The 23,310-nt window shown below is 48.5% G+C and overlaps 8 protein-coding genes across 8 annotated transcripts; 2 read left to right on the forward strand and 6 right to left on the reverse strand.

Annotated features, from left to right (window-relative positions):
- Nucleotides 1–521: 521 nt before the first annotated feature.
- On the forward strand, nt 522–1,596 carry FOBCDRAFT_297177 (uncharacterized protein; the record flags this gene model as incomplete). The annotated part of the gene is made up of 4 exons (XM_059611906.1): nt 522–891; nt 951–1,173; nt 1,221–1,383; nt 1,451–1,596. The coding sequence occupies exons 1-4, from the start codon at nt 857–859 to the stop codon at nt 1,594–1,596; spliced, it is 567 nt and encodes a 188-aa protein (XP_059465617.1). The 5' UTR covers nt 522–856.
- On the reverse strand, nt 1,427–4,777 carry FOBCDRAFT_297179 (tethering complex subunit PEP3; the record flags this gene model as incomplete). Its single annotated transcript, XM_031188416.3, has 3 exons — nt 1,427–1,861; nt 1,908–4,509; nt 4,570–4,777. 3 exons carry the CDS (start codon nt 4,775–4,777, stop codon nt 1,777–1,779), a joined length of 2,895 nt encoding a protein of 964 aa, XP_031035681.2. The 3' UTR covers nt 1,427–1,776.
- Nucleotides 4,778–5,535: 758 nt separating this feature from the next.
- Nucleotides 5,536–6,880, reverse strand: FOBCDRAFT_205283 (S-adenosyl-L-methionine-dependent methyltransferase; the record flags this gene model as incomplete). Its single annotated transcript, XM_031188413.2, has 2 exons — nt 5,536–6,556; nt 6,606–6,880. 2 exons carry the CDS (start codon nt 6,878–6,880, stop codon nt 5,536–5,538), a joined length of 1,296 nt encoding a protein of 431 aa, XP_031035678.2.
- Nucleotides 6,881–10,201: 3,321 nt separating this feature from the next.
- FOBCDRAFT_229532 (uncharacterized protein) lies at nt 10,202–12,318 on the reverse strand. Its single transcript, XM_031188410.3, has 4 exons — nt 11,894–12,318; nt 11,684–11,810; nt 11,095–11,630; nt 10,202–11,037 (listed from the first exon to the last, which is right to left on the reverse strand). The coding sequence occupies exons 1-4, from the start codon at nt 11,937–11,939 to the stop codon at nt 10,391–10,393; spliced, it is 1,356 nt and encodes a 451-aa protein (XP_031035675.2). The 5' UTR covers nt 11,940–12,318; the 3' UTR covers nt 10,202–10,390.
- A 1,734-nt stretch (nt 12,319–14,052) lies between these two features.
- On the reverse strand, nt 14,053–16,464 carry FOBCDRAFT_252310 (rRNA-binding ribosome biosynthesis protein RPF1; the record flags this gene model as incomplete). The annotated part of the gene is made up of 5 exons (XM_031188406.3): nt 15,116–16,464; nt 14,950–15,020; nt 14,632–14,756; nt 14,568–14,595; nt 14,053–14,339 (listed from the first exon to the last, which is right to left on the reverse strand). The coding sequence occupies exons 1-5, from the start codon at nt 16,348–16,350 to the stop codon at nt 14,053–14,055; spliced, it is 1,746 nt and encodes a 581-aa protein (XP_031035671.3). The 5' UTR covers nt 16,351–16,464.
- A 97-nt stretch (nt 16,465–16,561) lies between these two features.
- FOBCDRAFT_229536 (nucleolar complex-associated protein-domain-containing protein) lies at nt 16,562–18,738 on the forward strand. Its single transcript, XM_031188405.3, has one exon. The coding sequence runs from the start codon at nt 16,622–16,624 to the stop codon at nt 18,617–18,619; it is 1,998 nt and encodes a 665-aa protein (XP_031035670.2). The 5' UTR covers nt 16,562–16,621; the 3' UTR covers nt 18,620–18,738.
- Nucleotides 18,739–18,896: 158 nt separating this feature from the next.
- On the reverse strand, nt 18,897–20,755 carry FOBCDRAFT_242684 (uncharacterized protein; the record flags this gene model as incomplete). Its single annotated transcript, XM_054706513.1, has 2 exons — nt 18,897–20,509; nt 20,638–20,755. 2 exons carry the CDS (start codon nt 20,753–20,755, stop codon nt 18,897–18,899), a joined length of 1,731 nt encoding a protein of 576 aa, XP_054562488.1.
- A 1,322-nt stretch (nt 20,756–22,077) lies between these two features.
- FOBCDRAFT_263301 (uncharacterized protein) lies at nt 22,078–23,153 on the reverse strand. The gene is made up of 3 exons (XM_031188403.3): nt 22,933–23,153; nt 22,833–22,883; nt 22,078–22,742 (listed from the first exon to the last, which is right to left on the reverse strand). The coding sequence occupies exons 1-3, from the start codon at nt 23,007–23,009 to the stop codon at nt 22,151–22,153; spliced, it is 720 nt and encodes a 239-aa protein (XP_031035668.2). The 5' UTR covers nt 23,010–23,153; the 3' UTR covers nt 22,078–22,150.
- Between the last annotated feature and the right edge of the window lie 157 nt (nt 23,154–23,310).

The raw sequence follows: 23,310 nt of genomic DNA on the forward strand, positions 1-23,310 counted from the left end.
GAATTCAGGCTACATCAGAACAGAGCCGAGTTGACATGACGTCCGATTCTTGTTTCGTTCCTTTAAATAAATGTTTTCCCACTCGAAACTGCCAAGATCTCGTCCTCTGGAGTCATTGGCTCTCTAATTTCTCCGTCTCCAGCCATCATGTTTAGGGTAAACAGTGGTTCCATATAACCGTGCATTTGAATCAATGTTGCTCTAAACACCAAGAATCAAAATATCACGAGAAGCATGATTCCTATTTTGTGTTTATTTTCCATCCCATACTATTGCCCTCGGTTGAAGTGCCGCGACGTTTCTCATGGTATCATGCAGTAACATCTTCGGTTTCACAACCCCCCAGCTCGAACTCAACGTCCGCTTTCAGACGGACACTCATGAAAATTACCCCTTAGCTATTGTGCTTCACGGGCACAGAGGGGTATGGTATTAGTGAATACAATAATGAATTGCACTAGAGGCCTCTCCCCGGATACGCATCTTATCTTGGATGTTCACCATACTGCATCCATCATCAACCACTTACAACGCTGCTTATTCTTCTGCCTACCAAGCCACGTAACGATGCAATCCAACAACACCAACACAAACCATGCAAGTCAATTTGTAGTTGCCTGGCAAAGCGTCTGCCAAGATTGATAGTCTTTGTGCGGCTGAAATCAATCCTTCTGAGCTGCATGTCACCAGGTGATGTTATCTGCAGGCTTTACATAGGCTTATATGTCCTTGACCAACTGTGCAGCCTGGCATGAGTATATATGTGTCTTGCTTACCACAAACTTCTGACCATCTGTGCCCGTGATAACACCTTTAACTTCGACTGGAAAATCCACAGTAACTAACCAACGCCAACATGGATGCTGAAATTCTTGCAAACATGGACCGATGGTACAACCTCCCTCTTAATCTCTTAATCACCGAGACTCAACTGACATAATATTTCTCAGTCCCATGTACGCCGTATGTAGCCCTTTACCGAAGAAAAACCCACTTCTGATCACATATGGACAGTCCTTCTTTGGCGCAATTGGTTGCGCGTGTTCCATCGTCTTCACAACATTCGGCGCAGCATACGGCACCGCAAAGTCCGCCGGCGCAATCTTCCAATCTGGCATCCTCCGCCCCGACATGATGATGCAAAACACGTACGATGAGATGAACTCAATGTTGGTAAAACAGTGGCTGACACACTTAGCTTGTGTGCCATCATGGCCCAGATCCTGTCCATCTACGGTCTCGTAGCAAGCGTCATCATGTCCAACAACATCAAGGAGAAGATGGCTATCCACACGGCGTTTCTGCAGCTCGGTGCTGGCATTTCGGTAGGGCTGTGCGGCATGGCTGCTGGCTTTGCTATTGGCATCGTTGGCGATGCCGGAGGTATGTTCACTCATGGACTAAAGGCAGCAAACTTGACAAATTGTGATAAATGTCTAACAACCCCCAGTTCGTGCAAGTTCGCAGCAACCACGTCTCTATATCGGAATGGTCCTCATCCTCATCTTTGCCGAGGTTCTAGGCTTATACGGTGTCATTGTGTCCATCCTTATGTTAACTCGTTCCACCGATGGTGTAACCGAATGCAGGTATTAAGACGTACAAACCAGAGCGCGGTTGCTTGGTACCATGTTAGGCCATAGGTTTCAAATCAAGGCTGTCGTCAATTGTACTGAATAAATGTTGTGGGGGTATATGCAGATCTAAGATAATGATGAGGCAGCCACAAGTTCACAGACTCTTCTCTCCCGTGACTCTGTTCCTGTCCTCCTCTTGTTACAATGCCCATTCGTTGACGTTGTCGTTATGCGTAATGAAAGGCTCGTCAATCCTCTTGATTGCAAGGTCACTGCAAAGAATACTGTAGAATGTTAGCTGTGAAATTACAAGAGGAAACACCAACATACCAAGCAGAAGCAACAAGAGCATCCAGCTCCGCCACCACAGTCTCCCTCTGAGTACCACTGACTAAACCCTTCTGTATCTGTGTCTGAAGTTCCCTGATACGTGTAGACTTTCCAACGCCCGCTTGCTCCAGAACCTTGCGTCCCAAGCAGTCAGAATGGAACGAATGCTGACAGGGGAAGACAAAGAACTGCCTGCTCAACAGCGGCAGCCCACACGTATAACACTTCTCCCCAGGTTCCACGATTGCGTATCGGTGATCGAGCGCAGCAATGTCAACCTTGATATTTGTTGCAGTCTGCGACGACTCGTCCATCTCTTTCTTCAAGTTATCGATATTACGGCTGTAATCTTCCAGCGCCGCGCAAATCTCCTCTTTGAAGTCATCGATAACAACAAAGTCAGGGAAGAAAGGAATGAGATCCTCGATCTTGAGCAAGTCGCACCGCTTGAGGAATTCAATGGCGGTCTTGATTCCATTCGATTGAGAAATGACTTTTCGGGCCACCGCAAGCCACAATCGCTTGCGCAGTTGCGGATTCGACATGGGTCGATCAGCAATAACTGCTGCTAGCTCAACTTCGCCATGAGAAAGCGCCAAGTCGACTGCCTGAAGATACTGTCCCATGCTAGTGTAGATATGAACGCAAGATAATGTTCGGTGGTGTTGAATGCAAAGTCGAAGGGCGAAATCTGGGTCGTAACGCGGCTCATCACCTTGTGCTTGTAGGTAGGATAAAAGTCCCGATTCATCCTTGGAGGAGTGAGAAGCGTAAATCGAGACGAGAGTGTTGTGCACAGCAGCATCTTTCGAGTTTAGCTGGTAAACCGCATAGTTGAGGTATCTGATAGCTTGGTTCTGTGCATTGGGACCTCCCGAGAATGTACGGTTGTACTCAAGAAAGGCTGGTATGAGATTTCGAGGCTTCAGGTCAGCATGCCTCATCAAAATCTCAACTAACTCCGGCGCTACATATGTCATAAGTACGCTGCTATATCGGTAAAAGACTTCAGGATCCGTCTGTTTCTTGAGAACATTCAAGACCTCATTCCATCTCTCTCGCTGTACCCAGTAAGAGAGAACGTAGTTGTAGTCATTAACCGCATTGGCAAAATATAAAAGTTCTCCCTCACGGCCGTGGCTGCTGATGACATCGTAGACCATTTTCCGGTCGAGGTCGTTTTTATACTTGTCGACAAAATCTCTAAATTCTTTCCTCACAGACTCGAGTAGTTTTCGTGATTCAGTCGAGTTGAGGTGCTCCGATGGCTCAGCTTGTGTGTTTATGGTATCATCCAGCGTGTTGAGTTTGGACATAAAGACTTCGATCAACCATCCCGCGATCATCATCCGCTGCATCACTGCTGATTTCTTGAGCGAAGCTAATTTCGTCAGTAAGAACTTTCTCAAGGCATCTGGTTGATTATTGTCGATTATGCTCAGTGCAATATCTTCAAAAGGCTTGTTGCTGCGGCCATAGACAGTAGCAGCCTCGAGCCAGTGTCCATTTTTGGCCAAGTGATCACCGTATGCAGCCGCGACTGTTTCCTTTTGAAGTGGTGTTCGAGCATGTTGCAGAGCTGGCTCAAACTCTTTCAGTTTTGTCATAATCTCCCAGATGTTGCGCTCCTCATCTCGAACCACAATCTCGAATATCTCATCTGATGTAAATAGCCAAAATGTGTTCTTTTGGATATCCACGGAGAACCCGAGAGGCTTCTGTCCCTGACCGATAACATCATGCTCAGACACCATCTTTCCGGTGAGGCGGTTCGTTGTAATGACACGACCTCCGACCAGGTGGACAATATGCCATTGTGTGAGTGCGATTGCATCGATTGCCTCGGTTGTCGGGACTCGTCTTTCGCTATTCTCAGGGGAAAGGATCTGAGCTCTGGAAAGCATATGTGATTCTGAAAAGACCTTGGTCCCGAGGTTGCTGTCTACAGGCTGGTTCAATAGTTTACCGTGGAACACGCCTTGGTACGATAGCCATGCATATGCTCTATCAGGAATGTCGTCATCGTATGGTCCAGAATCCGGGGGGTCTGGGGACACCGCTAGACTCGAAGGTGCTCCTGAGGTCGTCCGGGACAGTTCATGAACAACAGGCTGCTCTGACTCGAACAATCGGGTGTATACAGACCCTGAACCATCATGCCCAAATCCTATCCTTCCGACTAGGTGAAACAAGCGTGTCTGAGTAGCTATCACAACCCGTCGAAGGTCTGACTTGTTATTCTGGAGATTGTCCACCCATAATCCCGTAATTGGTCCGTCAGGAAGTTTATGTAGATTCTTTAAGTGCTTCACCTCCTTCTTGTAAAACTCCTTTGACGTCTCAATGAAGGCCTCATAAATGTTGCCGTCGGATGCACCAATCAATATCTCGCGTGTCGACGCTGTCGGTAACGAAGGGTTCCATGCCACACTCTCAATCGAAACTCCCCGGAGACGCCCAAGTGGCCGAGGATGTTTTGACTGGGAGTGGAGGTAATAATTCTCGCCAAGCGCAGTGCAAACAATTAGATGTGATGCTGTAGGGTCGAGGAACATGCGCCGTATCATGCCAATCTCGGATGGCTTTTTGGGAAGGTCGATATCTATACATTGCGATATCAGTCACCATGACTAGCCGCACGATACATCGCTCAACTGCTCACCGTCAATATCCTCGGGTCGTTCCAGGTCAATACGGAGAATGCGTCCATTGGAAAGGGCGAGGACGATGACGTTGTTGGCAACCTGCGCAGCAACAAAGTCGGCCGCTACTGAGAACTGTAACTGAACGCGCTCTATGGTGAAAATAGGTTCTTCGAGGTCTGGGACGCCATTGGCGGCGACGAAGCCATCTTGGAGATCCAGGGCCATATTGTCGCGGTCTCACAGGCGCATATTCGGCGGTCGGGGGCGTGGAGGGTAGTTATGCGTCTTGCGCACTGCTAGACGCCTAATTTGAACTCGATAAACAGGGGGGCTGTAGAGGTTGGCTCGGCTCGCTGAAGCTGGTTGATGGGAATGAGTGAGAGTTGGTGTTGACGGTGACGAAGTCGGTGGTTGGACAGCTCTAGGTCCCCACCTGGGGCCGGGTAGGTATCTCCTGTCGGGGGCTAAGGCAGCTATTTAGCTCCAGCTCCTAGCAAAACACCCGCCCGAAATATTACATCACCACGCTTTCGTTATTGGATCAGCATCACCTGGGTTGTAACTACACAGTTTTAATGGAATGCTCAATGAATCAGAGGTGGCATAAGTTTTGACTCTAAAAAGATTCTATTGTCAGTGCACTGATACACATATTCTCCCTATGTCTGTCTAACCAATCCAAGTGTCTTTTACATAACTCGTCATGCCTATAGCTCTCAATAGCTATCAGACGAACAAGTCTTGTGTACACCAGAGCGCCGTCCATGAGTATCTTCAAAGGATAACCAACCCCTAGATCGAATGCTGAAGAATGTACAGATAAATGTTTAGAAGAAGAAAAAAATGAGTCGTCATCCGTTTACAACGCCGGCCCAAAACAAAAGTCTGCGCCAAACCCCATCGCACACAAAGCAAAGCCGCCGAGCCGCACAAGAATTAAGCTTCTTCGTGCCCTCGTCGTAACCCGAGTTGACACCACTGCCTCAGCTTAGACCTGCAGTTGTTTGGTCATCTGGACGGAGCGTAGGATCAGGACTGTTGCCGTTCAGTTCTGTTACTGGCGAGTAACTCCTCCCGAGAAATTCTGCAAGATCTGTGGGCGGCGCATCGAGGGGCTTTCTGCCAATGATAATGCGCATCTTGATCTGAAGACCCTTCGACTTCTCCGGGTCCTTGGCTGCGTTTGCCAAGTCTCGGGCAGCAGCTTCACAAGCCTGTTTGCACTTTTCAGGGTCCCAGTCCATGTACTCTGTCAACAAACGCAAGCAATGTGCCTCGAAGCTGTCTAGACACGAAATAAGCCAGATCTTGCCCGCAGATGCCTCGGCAACGGTAATAGGAATAGAGTATTCCGTAACCCGCACGTCGACAAAGCCTGCCTCCATGAGCAGCCGTGGCTCGAGATGATATGTTCCTCGTGGGCGCCCCGACTTTTCTGAAGCGATCAAGAGGTCTCGAAGGAGTTCGTGCATGGCAGAGTTGTCGGGGAACTGTGATAAGAATTGTGTAAAGCCCTCCGCGCTCACAAAGTCTTGAACCTCAATCCAACCACCAGGCTTGAGAGAAAAGAACGTATTGTCGTAGACGAAGCTCCAATTCCGAAATGCGCCCTCCATGAGCCGGAAGTGAATCAGGTCGTACATATCGGGGTGGCGATCCCAATCCTCAGCGTCTTCAATTTCGAAGAAGACGTTCATGGGCACGCTTTTGGTCTCGGCTATCGCAGCGATATCGGTTCCGACAACTTCACACTGGGGTTGCAACTCGGCCATTTTGATTGCCCATTCACCTGTTCCCGTGCCAACATCGAGAATATGTTCGGGGTTTTGCAGAGGGACAAGAGTGAGTTCACCATCGAGGACGTGCATAAATACTTGGTGTTGGAGAGACATTCTCCATTGTTCGATGTCGTCGTTTGGCATATAATATTCGCGACAGTAGCGCCGGCCGTGGATTTCTCGGTAGTCAAGGTCTTGCGCCCACAACGATCGTGTCGATGCAGCCCTAGCATATGTTAGTCATTGCAAGAAATGTAGCACAACATGTCGCTTACATGTCTGAGTCTACCGCATGGGAATCTGGAGAGAATGGGGTCTCTACACGGTGTGAAGCAGAGACCCTGGGGTATTGAGAAGCGGGATATATGGATATCATGTCGTCTTCGTCGACATCTTCATCGAGGTCGGATTCATCGTGGTGATGCTCCTCATCGGTACCCATGATACTGGTCATGGCTGTGTTATTTCCGTCGCTATTGGCATGCTCACTCGGTGTACCGTCGCTAGATTGTCGGCCGCTCTGTACAGCATACGAGTCCTCCGAGGACATTGTGCTCGTCTGAGACTGGTTGTGCCGTCCCCGTGTACTTTTGCGTTGCTTGGTCCTCCGCTTTTTGGCCATGGGTGTCTAGAGAGAAGAGAAGGATAATGACAACTATGATAATTGAATGGATGCGATATTGGCTAACGACATGGCTTGGGATCGGGGAATGAGGCTGAAACGAGCGGCGCGGGCGACAAAGTTCGGGCCCAGGTATGATTCGTTGTTGCTGTCGCGATGACGGAGAATGGTCGAAGACTTGTGTGGATAAGAGGTTGAGGCGAAGAAACCGGATTAGTTAGGTTCGGGTTTACTCGCGAGAGCGAGGTTGCAGTCTTTGTCTAAACACCGTCCGTACGAGGGCCAAAAGAAACCCGAGCGGCAGTAGCAGCCGTCAAAGCACAAACAAAGCAATTATGGATGAAAGACGAGATATGTATTCGTGAAGTAGAGTGGAGGAGGATCCAAGACTTCAAGAAGGAAGAAGACCTGGGGATTGGTAAACGCCCATGAGCACAGACTAAGAAACGTGGACAAGGGTCTGAGGGAACCGGAAGGGATCCGTAGAAAAAGGCAGACAAATTGTATATGGTCAGTTTACGAATAGTCTGAAGTAGGTAGGAAGAGGAAAGAGATGAGTTGACTGGTTGAGTCACCGACAGAGAGGAGAAACCGGGGAACACACTAGAGTCAGAGCTAGCAATTAGTACTGTCGTTGGGTTGAAAGACAGAACAGAAACAGAAACAAAACCAACCCGAGGATTTTCTTTTCCTGATGAACAGACAGAACTGAACAAAAGTGGAGGAAAAGAGAGAGATCCAAGGATCGGGTGCAAGGGGGGTTTCTGCCTCTGGTGCTGCCACTGCGCTGCTTCTGAGAGACAAGGATATGCCGGTCGGTTGACAACGTTTGTGGTTAGACGACAAGTCTCTTGGATTGACGGTGGTAGACGCTAGCTGTTTCCTGACAAGGGACTGGCTACCTAGGCTAAGTTGTCAACTCTATGTAGTGCGTAGAGAAGAAGGTGTCGAAGTTGAAGTTGAAGTTGAAGTTGGAGAGTTGTAAAATTTGGATAGATATTATATGCATAGAGTAGGCAGCGACGAGGCCGTCTCATTGTCCATTCATATGCAGTGCAGCAACAATACAGCACTTATACCCTGTTGGTTCAGATCAAATCCAAATATACTAACCGTAACCCCATGCTCTATGAACTTCTTGAGCTTGGCAATACTGGTAACGGAAGGCCGTGGCAACCCTGTGAAGTATATCCGTATCCTTAACTCAAAGAGAACATAAATCATGAAACGTTGTATCCTTCTGACGGCCGTTTTTCCATTACTGTCCGTTTATGCGATTCGACGGTCAAGGTGGAGGTTTATCCATTCCTCAGCTCCCGGCACTCTAAGCGTACCTGGCCCTTTAACCCGCCGCATATATCCTAAACACGGACTCCTCACTCCATGGATGTTTCTGCACCTGCTCTCGGATTGATGTTGCTCCGGTGAGCTTGGCTGCTTGGCTCTGCTTGTCAAACGGCCTCGGCTGCCGGGGGGGGGGGGGGTTAGAAGAGGAAGGCCTGGGCCCTAAGCCTCTGTGCACTATTGAAGGTCCATGGTATACGGATATCCGTGCCTACCTAGTTCTCAACCGGTTAACATAGGTAGTATCTGTACGACCTCATCTCACAAGAAGGCGTTGATTAGGTATTCTCATCAGGAGTATCACCACATGGAAGTACTCAGAAGCACCACGGCAAGTTCCAGCCCAATCTAGGCTCTGACAAGCAATGAGCAACACAGAAACTTGCTCTCTTCGGGGTGCTAAGAGTTCCCCCCCTCAGGGAACCTGGCTCCTGGTCCATCATCCCACGGCAGTGGAGCAGTGCAACAGCAGGGGATGCACAGTTGGTTCAGGGTTCACAATCCAGACAAGACTTAAACCTGATTCAGATAAGCGTCCATGCGGGTCTTTTCATGAGTCGATGTTTACTGTAAGTCCGATAGTTCTGTTCTTTACCTTGTGCCTTTGTCGAGCTGGAATCCTGTTATCGCATGCCAAGAAAAGACAATACGACAATAGAGATTTTGTGTTAAGCATACTTGTTTGTCACTCATGTATCGGCATTGTTGTTACTCAAAAGAGCGAAGACTCTTTGACTACGGTTACCCGCGTCTTCCTTGTGTCATGGGTGTAAGATATCTCCACATCGTCGGAGAGAAAAAAAAACCGGTCGATGAAGTTGGCTTTTACTATTACATGCGGAATTGGGTACTGCTACGACAAGGATGGCCTCGCCGTCGTCGTATGTACGGATAGACTTGTTCCTACTCTGTACTGCAACTCACTTATCAATCGTCGACCCATCAAATTCTAGTCAGTGTCTAGGTCTCACATCTTGAAGCGGCCCGTCCCCTTTACCCTTTGACCCAAGCCCCAAGTTAACAAGTTAGAGGCAATTAATCAAAGCCCTCCCGCCCTGTCAAATTCTTTAGTGCAACCCAAATGTCAGTGATTCCAATTGGAAACTCTTCCTGCTCTCCGCATAGTTCATAGTCTAGTACATGTCTGCCTATCAACATTTCGGCAGTTAAAAAAAAATAGTATGATGCAAAAACAACACCAACACCAACACCATTACTAAAAATCCTCACCCCCGGATAACCTTTCCCTTGTCCCTTATCCGGCAGGTCGGTTCACATTGGGCATCGACAAAAAAAAAAGTCAAACCCTCCCCAGTCTAGGATCGTCCCGTCGTGATCCCATTCGCTGGAGACTCCGTAAGTTAGAGTGAAAGAACTTCACCACGTATCACACAAACTGTTGCCTCTTGTTATGCGCTGTCAGAGTTTCCCGGGACGCATTAGACTGTCGGCCCGGCGCCGCGGAGTTTAGCCTCTCCCCGACCCGCTGGCTTGGACTTGGTGTCTGTCCGAGACTGCGTTTGCGTCTGCGTCTGTGTGTTGGCGTTGTCTCTGCATTTGCATATGATACCGGGCCTTTGGGAAGATACCCCCTGAATTTTGGCTTGATTTTTCTTTTTGCCTGCCCCAGTTGGTGATGCATCATGCAGGAGAACGCGTCATTAATTGTGGCCATTGGACACGCATTGTTGCATTTTGTCCTGATTGTGTTCCTGCAGTTATAAGGGGAGCTTATTGGTTGCTGAGAGAGCTTTGATGATCCAGAGTTGAGTTGTTCTCAAAGCTGATGATAGTAAGCCAATGCCCATGGTGTCCAGCTTGACTTACAGATAAGCCAGCGATAGTTGTTGCCGTCATCTTGATTGCTACGTGGTCTAACCCATACGGTAGACGCACAAACATGTATTCCCGATAAATTAGGTATATATTCAAGATTCTTTCAATCTAAGTGATTGAATTTGCAGCCCCAGCTTCCGGACTTCGTCTAGTCATCAGCCCCCTTGTAAGTGGTATCTATGTCTTTGATCTTCTGTCTGTTCTATTGTCAAAATGCATTTAAAAAGGAATGAGTCCCGCAAAAAGAATGGCTGTTCGTTAAGCGGTAATTTGATAACCGCCGCCGTTATTTTGATGTAGCCCACTCGTATCCTCACCGTTCTGTTGTGTTTCTCGACAACCACCACTCATATCATCCTTTTTGTGCTGTTCCGGCAGCTTGCCCTGTCGTATGTCTTGGGACTCAAGCGGTTCATCGCGCATTGATCGCGCATCATCCGGAACCATCTCGCCATCGCTCACCGTAGGAAACGGCGTGAGAACATGGCTGATGTCTCCCCACCAAGTCTCTCCGAACTGCGTGAACCAATCGACTGTAATCTTGAGGCCCTCATCAATCGACACTTTCTGTTCCCAACCAAGCCTCTTTAGTTTGGTGCCATCAACTGCATACCGACGGTCATTAAAGGGTCTGTCCCGAGTGTACTTGATCCACTTGCGGAGCTGCTCCGGGGTATCGTGTGGTATCCTCATTCGGTCGAGCAGCATCCCGCAGAGCTCTAGATTGGATACTTCGTCCTGTGAACCGACGTTGTAAATCTGGCCAATTTGACCTTTGTGGAGAATCGTGTCAAACGCATCAGCTGCGTCGCCAGCGTAGAGATATCGCCGGGTAGGCGTGCCGTCTCCGTGCAGAACCAGTGGCCGCTGACGGTTAAGAAGACATGTAAACTTGGGGATAATTTCTAAGAACGGTTAGAATCTTGGGCATGCATCATGCAATAAGCAGCTTTCTGACTCACTCTCCGGATATTGATGAGGACCGTATACGTTGTTACTTCGCACAATGATGGCAGGTAATTTGAAACTCTTCTGGTAAGACTGCACTAACATCTCAGCTGCCGCTTTGCTGGCGGCATATGGATTTGTGGGAGCCAATATGCTCGTCTCAAGAAGGTCGTCGTCGTCTTCTTTAACTTCACCGTATACTTCATCAGTCGATACATGAATGAAGCGGCCAATGCCAACCTTCTTGGCGCTTTCAAGGAGAACATGAGTTCCGTAGACGTTTGTGTGTGTAAAGCCATAAGAGTTTCCAAAGCTCAGGTCCACATGTGACTGGGCGGCAAAGTGTAGAACTGTATCAATATTGTATCGCTCCATACAGTCAACGACCTCAGCTGGATTGGTGATATCGCCATGATAGAAGGTAAAGTTGGAGGATTCACTTAGGACGCCTGTGTTGTTGAGAGCAGCGCAGTAGTCTAGCTTGTCGAATGAGACAATGTTATAGGCATGTGGATATGTCAAAGTGAGATGGCGGACGACCCAGCAAGCGCTTGAAATAAACCGTCAGTGGAGCAGAGCTTGGCGTTGCAGGACGTCACTCACATGAAGCCAGCGCCGCCTGTAATCATGATGTTTTTAACATCGGAGCGAGGCTCAAATTTGGTTGTGCCAATGAGCACAGGGGCATGCTTCCATATGTCGCTTTGTTTGCTGTGGTTATTTATCCCAACTAGACATATCGGTTAGTCTATAGCTCGACCATTCGCTTATATAGCTTGCTCGAATGACGAGATGTCAAGTTGGGTGGCTTACCACTGGCGTCACCGTTAGTTCGCGGTTGATCAGAGGAGGCCGTCATATTCGTCGTAGGATATTTGAGTCTGCCTATTTGAAGCAGGGTGCATCAGAGCATTGACTTTGACTTTGATGGCAGAGTCTCTGCTGTTATGCAGACAAATTTGCCTGCGTCATGAACAGCCAGGATTTTAATTGTCGCAAACCACCCGCGGGTGATGGGTCATGGGTAGACAGGGACAGGGGATATGTAAGGGGCAATCCCTCGGCTCAGAAGCAATGAAGGGAGATCTTTGACGAAGAGATTTGGTCTAGAATACGAATAAGTTATCTTGTGTAACACTGTTGAGGTTTTTCGTTAATAGTTGTCAGCAACTGAATCGAGTTAAAGGGGCAAATCACACAGAACACGAAGAGACGTTGAATTCTAGCGTGGTTTGTCCAATGCAGCACAGTTAAACTTGTAACGCCACCTCACTAACTGAGTCAAACCACTGATGAGATGTGGCGCTGGTTCCTGGAAAGGAACGTTGCGCCACAGCTCAAGTCCTAAAAATGTTGTGATATGGGAGGTCGCCGGTTGACAAGGGAGTTGCAAACACAAAGATGCATGCCGATCTTACTCAAGATCCCATGACTATATTGGATGTTCTCCAAGACCCCAGTCGTTCTGTTTATATACTTTGGTTCCCTGTTGTTCCTCATTTGCTGTTTTTTGCCTGTCAAGCGAAGGGAAGGACGATTAACGTTCTATCACCGTTTTCGACGGTAGACCCGCAGATGTATGGATGTAAACACTTCACTTAAAGCCAAGCTTATTGAATGTCAACAAGCTCGCTTCAATTAATGGCTCCCTCACTACCTACTAATCTAGCTAATATCGCTCCACAACCTCAACGATTCCTATCCAGCTTTCGGGCAAGCATCATTAGCTGTGCCTTTACCACGATAGGTGCACTGCTTTGGGATAATTAGGTGATCATACAAAGTAACGTTACTTGCGTCCTCGAACAGACAGCAGTCACGCTTTGAACATAAATGACTGTATTGACCATCGACGGGGCGCTAATGTCCTCTAACTTGAGGTCTGTTATACATTGGGGAAAAAAGAGGATTCGATCCCTCTTGAAGTGGACTTGCATCGTTGGGCTTCCCCCTCTACTGCTTTTGAAGCCCGTTATTAACCATCATGAGCAGAGCGTGGCTTTCGACTCTCCGCTTAACCCTTGCTTCTGTAACAATGGTCGGGAGAGATCTTCCGCTTTATCAACATCGTTCCTAACGATATGCGATATTCTTATATTCCCGCAACTACCAGCATATCGAATGATTTCCCCTCACCAATAATCCCAAAGTGACTTGATGCACTGTGGCAGTGGAGCATCTATCATCGTCAAGACTTCGACCTGATCACGGATATGATATCCTGAAAGGGCTACGTCAACCAGGGTCAAGGCTCCCACTCCGAGTCCACGCCATTCGTGGACTTTAAGGGATGGGCTCGATTGACATCCTGACCAGTTAGTTCTCAAGCGCATAGTCGAAGAGCAGGGTCTGAAGATTAAAGCGCCTCCTTATATCCGTATAACCGTTTTGATACTCATGGCCAGGACTTTCTACCGTCCACTGCCCAGGGACATGACTTCCGGCTTTCAACCCTGGTGCCCATTCATTTATAGGCTCAGCCAGAATAAACATTCATAATATCGTGTTGCGAAGGAACGTGAGGCTAGGTAAATCACCTTGAAAAGTAGACATGCTCAGCCAAAGGCAAGAACATAACCTGGAGCACTCAATTACCTACCTAAGGTAGCCATATCTATTACCCATGGAAGAAATGCTTCTTTGCCCATCTTCACGAGTCTAGAAGCTTATAATTCACATCCATGATAATAGATATGTATTTACAGCCCATGAATTCCCGAGGTTGGGAAGCGTATGTTGCTCGGATCATGGGAGGGTATGAACTCATGCAGAAGCCCTATCTTCAGCTCCTTGAGGCACTGCGGGGGAGCCGGCGGGTGTGGCAGTTATAGAATCGGCATCTCTCAGAGGGGCTAGAGGTGAAGGCATGGGAGTTGGCATTTGATCCAATATATGCTCTTTTACCTTGTTAGTCACCTTGAGAATCATAGCCGTGAGAAGAAATTCTGGGCTTTTACCTGCAGAATCATTGGTCACACATTCTGGAATTCAACAGGATGTTGCGAGCGACTTCGTATGTAGTCTTCGTAATCTGCCTGTAGCTCGTCCATAGGTCCGCGTACAAGTTTCTTGATAAGGAGGGAGAACGTCCTCTGGATGCGGATGTAACACCCAGATAAACTTAACCCTGCAAGGAAGATGATGTGATCCTCATCGAACAGGTCCCGCATCGCGGGCGGGTCTTCGCATATAATCCTCTTGGTGAAGAAATAGAACATCCTGAACCGCAGGTAGGGCGGGTCGACGGATGCCATTTTGTCTGTTTAGTGAAACTGATTGTGAAGATAGAAACGAAGAGAAATGCTGCTTGGAGTGATGATAAGTAAGTGATCATGAACGGTGATAGTACTCTGTGAGTTGTTGATGAAGGAGAAGACTCTTACCTATACTTAAGACGGTCCTTAGGTTAGGTAATTATCTGTATTGAGCAGATTCATGAGTGCTGTTTTATTTCGAAAAAATAGCATCTGGGTTAGAAAGTACCTACTAGGTCTTGAGATATGGAAACCACTGTCCTTACTACCTTACCTCGGAGGTCACTACTAACCGACCATCGTCAAACATTGAGCAACTGTCTCCTTAATAGGCAATGCACTCGTCAAAGTGTTTTCCTTGAATGCTACTTCCGCGAGAGCACTTGTATCGTACACGGGTATTGCCACCTTAGGTACCTTACCTTATAGTTAGGTACCTACCTAGGTTAGGTAGTAGGCCAAGGTAAGGGAAGCAGTACTCCCCTAGGCGTTCCACGAAGTCAAGATATCATGAACAGGACACAGTGAAGTCACTTGATACGAAGCGACACCTCATTGATCATGCCACTCACCTGTGCGCCTCTTCTTAAATTTTTGGGTTAAAGAACATGCTACACAAAATTGGGCAGGAAAAAGGAATGGCAGCGGTCAGGAGCTTGAAATGAAATGTCTTCGTTATATTTGTACTGTATTGCATTGTATTGTTTTGCCGGCTCAAGTTCAAGAACGCCAAGCGCCATGACTACCAACCCACTATTAGAGAAACAATTATAGGTTGAACCTCTTGCGATCCTTCTCCATCTTGGCCTTCCACTCCCACTGTGTCGCATCATCACCCTCACTTCCAGCTCTTCCAATACCCTTGTCAACTCTCCTCAACTTGAGGGTGAAGCGGGGACCAAGCTCCTGGAGGCCAGCGCGGATGCCCTCCACACCCTTAACCTCCTTTCCATCGGCACTGACGATGCTCTTTTCTGTCTGTCGCTTTTCTCGGAAAACGTAACGATGTCGTCGCACAAAAATATAATCTCGCTGGTTGTGGAGCGTAGTGACTTGGCGACCTTGGAACTCAGGCTTAGGGGGAAATAAGGTCATAAACAGCTTGGCCGTCAACAGGCCAAGTGGTGTCTTGAAATTGTTAAGAAGCAGTTCAGGGTAGTGATTTGTTGGGTTTCCATGGCCTGGGAGCTTTTTGCCTTCGATCCAATTTGTGATGGAGAAATGAAAAGTCGGGCCGGAAGGAAGATGCACAACCGTGAGACCTGTAGGTTTTTTGGAGTCCTCCTTAAGGAGAATTACAGCTGTGTGCTCTCGATTTGAGGCGTACTTGCAGATCTCTCGGAGCGAATACTTATGGCCGTATCGATGGGCCGACCGGGGGACGTAAGAGCTGTTGGGGAAGAACTCGCAGAGAACATGGGCCTGTTCGTGGAGAGTAGAGTTGATGGACGTTGTGACCAGAATCTTGGGCTCAGGAGCCGGTATGTCGGTGAAAAGAGACGGAAACTTTAGGGCCAGTGATGTTGGCGTCAAGTCAAGGTTTGTGCTTGTTGTGGATGGGGCAACACTGTTATCTCGCTGTGCACGGCGTTGACGCTTCTTTTCCAGTGCAACCTGTCGCTCTTCGTCCATCTCCTCATCCGAAGCCAACATACTGTCAACATCATCATCCTCGTCCAGCTCTTCCTCAGCGCGCATAGCAGCCTCATGAGCCGCCTGTTCAGCTGCTTCAGCCTCTTCAATGCGGCGGCGCTTTAATTTCTCGAGGTCCACCTGCACACCAAGACTGTCATCGTCGATATCATCCCATACTCGCTTTGAGTCGATCGTTGCAGGTTTGCGCTTAGCTAGCCGGGCTGCCTTGAGCTCGGGGTCCTTTGCTTCTTCCCTACGGCGGCGGTGTCGTTCCTCATGTCTCTCCTTGTTCTGGTGCTTCTTGTACTGGACGAAGAGCTCCTTTCGTTTGAGCTTATTGGAAGACTTGAGCGCCTGAACAGGCGGCTTTGTGAAACCCATTTGTGGCGATTTGACGGAGTAGATCGAGTTGAGTAGCAGACACGGTAGAAACACTGCGGCTGGGAAATAATTTGGTAGAGGGGCATTTCTGCCCGGCAGAAAAGTCCAACTTTTTGGCGGTGAGTGATCATCTCGTCCAATCAATGAGTGCGATTTCTTGTCGGCCCCACAAGACCCTGTCGACTTTCGCAGAAATCGACAAGACAGAAGACGACAAAACCTTCAGGAGGCGTATTTATCTCGTGCCATAAACTGGAAAGAATACAGAAAAATGGCACAAAACGGCACAAAGCGAAGAAAGATCGCTCATGATTCTGCAGATCATGAGACTCAAGATCAGAATGACTCAAGAAGCGCTCAGAAGTCTTTCTTTAAGAACGCTTCAAATTGGAATCTCGAACAAGACTATGAGACGCGCCCACGCAAAGGCAAGAAGCAAAAAGAGAGCAACAGGCTCCCCATCAAGACAGCCGATGGTCGAATTGAGCAAGCTGAAGGTCAAGACGATGAGACGGCGTCAATTGAGAGCGACACTGAATGGCTAGAAGGCCGCGAGGATGAAGCGGAGGAGGAGCCTGAGGAGGAAGAGGAAGAAGAAAAGGAGCCTGAGATCCCAGAGCCTCAGCAGATTCTCGCAGCACAGGAAGAGCTAGCAAAGATTGCTATGCAAATGAACGAGAACCCAGAGGAACACGTCGGCGCATTCAAGGCCCTCGCCAAGATCGGACAATCTAAGATTATTGCCATCCAGATGCTTGCCCTCATGACCCAAATGTCTGTCTATAAGGATGTTATTCCTGGATACCGTATACGTCCCCAGACTGATAACGGACCCAAAGAAAAGCTATCCAAGGAAGTGCGCACACTGCGACAGTATGAACAAGCTCTCGTTTCTGGATATCAGAACTACATCAAGGAGCTTGCTCGATGCTCCAAGCTTGAGGTCAGGACTGCAAAGGATGGGCAGAGTTTGGCTGCCATCGCTATCACTTGTGCCTGCACTCTCGTCACATCGGTTCCACACTTCAACTTCCGCATAGATTTGCTCAAGATTCTTGTTACGAAGCTCAGCCGGCGCAAGATTAATCAAGATGGCGTCAAGTGTTTAGAGGCTCTTCAGACGCTTTTCAAGGAGGATGAAGAAGGGCGACCGACAAATGATGCGGTGGCTTTACTTTCCAAGATGATGAAGGCTCGCGAGTTCCAGGTCGATGAGAGTGTCGTGAACCTCTTCCTAAGCCTGCGTCTCCTCTCCGAATTCTCGGGTAAGGCATCCAGAGACCATGTCGAGAATGATGATGCACCACTCAAGAGGAAAAAGAAGGAATTTAGAACCAAGCGACATCGAAAGGCGCTTAAGGAACAGAAGGCTTTGGATAAGGACATGGCCAACGCTGATGCATCAGTCAGTCACGAGGAGCGTGATCGTATGCAGTCCGAGACGCTCAAGCTTGTGTTTGCAACCTACTTCCGTATTCTCAAGCTACGCTTGCCTCATCTTATGGGTGCTGTTCTTGAAGGTCTTGCCAAGTACGCCCATCTCATCAACCAGGATTTCTTTGGCGATCTGTTGGAAGCACTCAAGGATCTTATCCGACACAGCGAAGAAGACGCCACTGAGGGTCCCGGTGATGAGGAGGGTAATGAAGATGAAGAAGGCGATGATGATATCCCCATTCGCAACCTAACCCGCGAGGCTCTTCTGTGTACCGTTACAGCATACGCCCTGCTCGAAGGCCAAGACGCTCACAACTCGCGCAACGATCTTCACCTCGACCTCTCCTTCTTTACAACACATCTCTTTAAGTCCCTTCTCACACTCTCAACAAACCCCGATGTCGAGCTGACACGCCCCGCCAACACAACCAACGCAACCACCAAGATCAATGTCCAGACCACAACAGTTCTTCTCCTCCGAGCACTGACGGGTATTCTTCTTCCGCCCTGGAACATTCGATCCGTGCCACCTATGCGACTAGCCGCCTTTTCCAAGCAGCTCATGACAGCAGCACTTCAGCTCCCTGACAAGTCGTGCCAGGCTGTTTTGGTTCTTCTCAGCGACGTAGCGCACACGCACTCGAAGAAGGTCCGTAGTCTATGGAATACTGAGGAGCGCAAGGGAGATGGTCGATATAATCCTGTGAGCGATAGTGTTGAAAGTAGCAACCCGTTTACAGCAACGGTGTGGGAGGGCGAACTGTTAAGGAAGCATTACTCACCTAAAGTCAGAGAGGGTGTCAAGATACTAGAGAAGGGTATGTCCGAGTAGATGGTTTGATGACTGAATACATCAGCGCTGTGCACTTAATTTTGGAATTCAATTCCCACCTATTTAAGAATCATCGAGTAGTTCATGGATTGATAACCAATATATGTTTTACACTCACGTGTATTTTTCTACTGTCTTCTGGTATCAAAAACCAATTATGGGCTTGATTTACATGGCTACATAGAATTAGACGCTCTAGTATCAGTTGAGACGCGTCGGTTCTTGTGCCCTTCGACAATCTTATCCGGAACCTGTGCATACCATATCCTTGCTTCCCTTACTTAGCCCACATAGATGCACCAAGGCCCTTAGTGGGCTTTCTTGGGGCACGAACTACCTCCTCATTGTCGTCAGCAGTGCGCAGGGGCAGCTCGGTCGAGAAGGTGTCATTGAAAGGTGACTTGGCCATGAGTTGACTGGTAGGAGGGCCGGTGATCAAGAGGCCATTGGAAAGATGGGCAACAGGCGTCGCGGTGACCATAATAAGGCCAGCAGAACCAAATGTCTTTGTCGAAGCATACTGCGTGGCCTCATTACCGTCCAAATCAATTGCCGCTGGAGTCGCATACTGGGCAGGCATGGAAGTGGCTGACGGCGCATGCAGCAATCTGGGCACAAAACCAGGTGCCTGCGGGCGAAGCCCGTGAGACTCTTGTGGACCTTGAAATTCCTTGAAAGCAACGAGATCTTTGGCCTGCATAGATTCGGATTTGGCCTCGGTGAGAGCTTGAATAGAGTCAAGCTTAGTATGCTCCGAAGAAGTTTGCAGATCAGCGAGATCATCATACGTAAGGCCAGACATCCAGCGTTGATGATCGAGAGAGGCAGTTCCAGGTACCTTCTCTGCAGCCTCAGACTTAAGCTCAATCTGAACTTCCTCTAAGGTAATAAGATCTTCCACCTGTGCAGGTTCGCCTCTAGTCACAGTAGGAGTTTGATTAGAGTCGAGCTTAGCCTGCTGTGAGGAAGTTTGCGGAGCAGCGGGACGAAGAACAGTAGACTCAGTCATCTCAGCCTGAGATATAGATACAGAGGGAGTCGAATTAGTAATGAAACTGGCAGCCGATTTGTATGCGGCAGCAATGTCCGCTTTCCCGCTGTTGTTGCGACGCTTGACTATGCAGTCAGGGGGGAGAACACCTATCTTTGCATTTACCTTAAGTTCCAAAAGTTTGTCAGGTGAGTACTTCAAAGGTTCGGCATTCCTGGAATCGTGTATAGCTACCCCTTTCGCTTGGCAATCAGAAACGCCGCCGTCCGATTCATCGTCTGATTTTTGGTTTTGGAATAGTTCCCAAAGACTCTTCTTTTTCGACTCTCTACCAGAAGGATTGATATTCTGAGCTGGCGTCTGGGGATGATTAGCCGTTCCTGCTGTCGAAGCTTTGATAGAAGCTTGGCATGAATCAGTGGCCAAGCCACAGAGGAGATCAAGATTGCTGACTCTTTCAGGGGCCTTGGAAACAGTGGGAGGATTGGTAGATGTGGCGTGAACCCCAGCTTTCTCGCTCTGCCCCTGAATGAAATTGGAATCTGGCTTGGGAGCCTCCAGAATCACGGCTGCAGTAGGTGGAAGCTTGACCACAGGCTTCTCACTTTCTTTCTGAGCGGGACTGGATGACACCTCCTTTGCCTTAGGAACAGTGGATGCAGTGGATGGAACCTCGGCCTCCCCCTTATGGTCTTGACGCTTGACAAGATTGGAAGACAGCTTGGGAGTTGCATCTCTTCGACCAAGGAAATCAGAAGCTGACGAGCCCAGAATAGCTCCAGCTTTACGATCAAGAGGGTTAGGTAGAAGGGTCGGCGTATAGAACCGATCTTTTGTTGACGGAGTAGTAGAACCGCTTGGGGTTACAGGTGCTGGGCGCGCAACTTGCATCGATGGGCCTTGAAACAATAAGTTAGTCTAATTGGTTAACGAAACGATTTGTTGGGCTTGATGCGAAGTTTTTCTCAACTCAGGATTGGGCTTTCCCGAGCCTAAGTAGGATGAGAGTCAAAGTCTAGGTACTGACCCGCTCGTTTCTTGGGGATGTTGCTTTGACCCTTGGCCCCGGATTTGGATTTGAACAACAGTTGCAGTGCCTTAGCATCTGATACTTTGCTAGGATCTTGATACCCTCTGTCACTCATGGTTGCTGTGGCCGGTGTAACAACAAGACTCCAGGAGTGTGCGTGGGAGACGGTTTAGAGGCCACTGCAATGAGACGGTGTCAGCTGAGAGATAATAGAAATGAGGCAATCATTCATGCTATAGACCTTTGATAGTGCGACTCACGATGGTATTGAGATTTCAGTCGTAACCAGCAACAACTGTGCGGCGAAGATTGGGGTCTGGCTATACTGGATAGGCGAAAGTTCTGAACTATTCACTATTAACCAACCGATGGATGGCATTAACATGCGTTTATCACGACGCAGGCGGATGCTCGATGACAGTGATGTGATCTCTGGAAGACTCAGAGGGGATAGCGACTTGCCTTTGATCTGGAGAAGGGACGCGCTGAGCTTCTGCTGGCCCCAGCCAGCAGAGGAGGGAAAGAAAGAAAGAAAGAAAGAAAGAGGCGAGTCTTCTTGATGAGTACCTTACTTGATAGTCTATACCTTGGTTTATGAAGACATGCGGGGAAAAAAGGGAAAAGAGAATCAAAACAAAGGTTCTGATGCGTGCTGATGGAGGAAAGAAGAGCGCGATGGGTGGGGAGGGTGAGAGAAAGCGAAGTAGCCCAGCAACCGCCACAAGTGAGTGGCTATGAGCAGATTTGGTGGATGAAGGAAATAATACCCCTATGAGGATGGTTTTAGTTGGAAGGATTGCGTATAGGCAACAGTACAGAGGAGTGATAGTTGAGTGAAGTCACTGTAGCATCGTCCTTAGGGGGCAGTGCTGTATTGTAATGCGACCAAGCCAAGAGTCCATTAGGTAGCTGCCCTACTGATTAGAAAGCTATCAACAAGACCTAAGTTGCTTGAGTTGTAGCTCTCTCCCAGGAGGAATACAAACGGTTCTGCCCTGATGCTCCTCGGGTTGGTGCGTGTGTGTGTGTGTTCATGCACTCGGGAGCTGCAGGGTTTGGCGCTGTCACATCGTGGGAGGATGAAGTCTATCTACAATACGAGGACCCAATCACTATCTCGGCTTTATGTGTGACTCGATGTCCTTCTGCAAACCTCCCTCATGGGTTGCCGGCACCCTTACGGTCGGCTGGTGTTGGATTAGGGCAATGTACGGTGACAGTTGAGGGTCGCGAGAGGGTATCCTGCTTGACATTGCTCACTCTACTCCGCGGCCTTGAAATACAACTTTATTCAAAGATAAAGGGAGAATATGCGCAAAAGATGTCTCCTTCCTGTACTACATTGTGGACAAGTACTTTACTTAAGCACCTCTGGATGGTTTTGGCGTTTGAGATACCTCTGCACTAGGCAGCTACCAATACCGTTCAACAAACAGCTGAGAGGCTAATAAGATGATTCGAATTACTGTATGATACATGCATACCCCCCTGCTTAGGTTATCTGTCTACCTTATTCAACACGCGCTCGCTTGGGTCCCACCGTTGTTTCTATAGCATTAATCTTTGGGGTAAGATATTGTGCATCCGGAGACACATCAAGCCACGAGGCTTCTATTGGCGCGACTTTCTTCATAACAAACTCCTGCAAAGCTCCAGCTCCTGGGGAATCCATACAAATAGCTACGGATGAGACCCTTGGCACTCCAAGACAAGAACTCAAGCGTTCAGAGCATGGTCTAGATATGCCTACCAGGCGAATTTTCCTTTCGGGACTAATCTTCCTAGATGCCGCCCCAATCATCTGTGGGAAATGGCAGTTGAATGTTGAGGCATGATCGCCCCGCGCCACAAAGACCATGGAATATTGTCGGTCGGGTTCGTCTCCCATTGATTCAGGATCTTGTCGCGAACACAACTGCAGGTTTCGAGTAATAGAGTTAAGACCGACATCGATGCTGGCTTCTATCTCGGGCATTGGGGGCACTGGAGGTTGTTCTGAATCATGGGCTGTCTTCTTGGCCCCTTTCTCCTTTTGCAATGAACGCTTCCCCTTGGATCTCTTGATTTGTGTCTGACGATACTGTCCAATCGGACTCAAGAGGCTGTGGGTGTTAGAAAGTATTCGTATTGAATTCAATGGCCTTCATGGAAAGATGTGTGTAAGACTCGGCCAAGTTGTAAGCTTGACTTACTCGCATAGCAATTCGAGGATGGTGTCTTGATCTTCTGTCAAGATTGAGGGCCTAATCGTGTGAGACATAAACAGCTTGGGACCTTGAGAGATGATCATACCATGGGACAGTAGAGAAAGGGGTATCAAGCTGGTGCACAACCTTCTTACGGGGGCCTTGGGAAGCGGGAGCGGACATGATGACACTCAGTGACGTGAAAGACGCTGGAAATAACAAACCACCTCCAATCAAACCGCTAATTCCAAGCCACTGAGGGTAATTGAATGTTCATCGAAGGGCAGCGTGGCTACAAGAACGACATGAGAGGCCTGAAAAAGCCCTGCAGCTATTCGCAATAAAATGGAAGGGCGAATAATGTGGGGCAGGATTTTTGACAGGGAGTTGCTTATTAGCGCCGGGTTACATGTCATAGGCCGTAGGAACAAACTCTGAAAAGGCCAGCTGAATGGCGATCTATCATTGACAGGATTTTGGCTAA

The sequence above is a fragment of the Fusarium oxysporum genome, chromosome VIII (assembly GCF_013085055.1).
Source record: "Fusarium oxysporum Fo47 chromosome VIII, complete sequence".
Lineage (NCBI taxonomy): Eukaryota > Fungi > Ascomycota > Sordariomycetes > Hypocreales > Nectriaceae > Fusarium > Fusarium oxysporum.

What these genes read in the sequence shown, in the direction of transcription:
- FOBCDRAFT_229536 (XM_031188405.3), top strand. Translation starts at nt 16,622, where the DNA reads ATGGCACAAAACGGCACAAAGCGAAGAAAGATCGCTCATGATTCTGCA.
- FOBCDRAFT_263301 (XM_031188403.3), bottom strand. Translation starts at nt 23,009, where the DNA reads ATGTCCGCTCCCGCTTCCCAAGGCCCCCGTAAGAAGGTTGTGCACCAG. An exon ending in CCTTTCTCTACTGTCCCATG is followed by an intron (nt 22,884 to 22,932) that starts GTATGATCATCT and finishes TCACACGATTAG; the next exon opens with GCCCTCAATCTTGACAGAAG. An exon ending in ATCCTCGAATTGCTATGCGA is followed by an intron (nt 22,743 to 22,832) that starts GTAAGTCAAGCT and finishes TAACACCCACAG; the next exon opens with CCTCTTGAGTCCGATTGGAC.
- FOBCDRAFT_229532 (XM_031188410.3), bottom strand. Translation starts at nt 11,939, where the DNA reads ATGACGGCCTCCTCTGATCAACCGCGAACTAACGGTGACGCCAGTG. An exon ending in AACTAACGGTGACGCCAGTG is followed by an intron (nt 11,811 to 11,893) that starts GTAAGCCACCCA and finishes CGATATGTCTAG; the next exon opens with TTGGGATAAATAACCACAGC. An exon ending in TCCTCATCAATATCCGGAGA is followed by an intron (nt 11,038 to 11,094) that starts GTGAGTCAGAAA and finishes AACCGTTCTTAG; the next exon opens with AAATTATCCCCAAGTTTACA.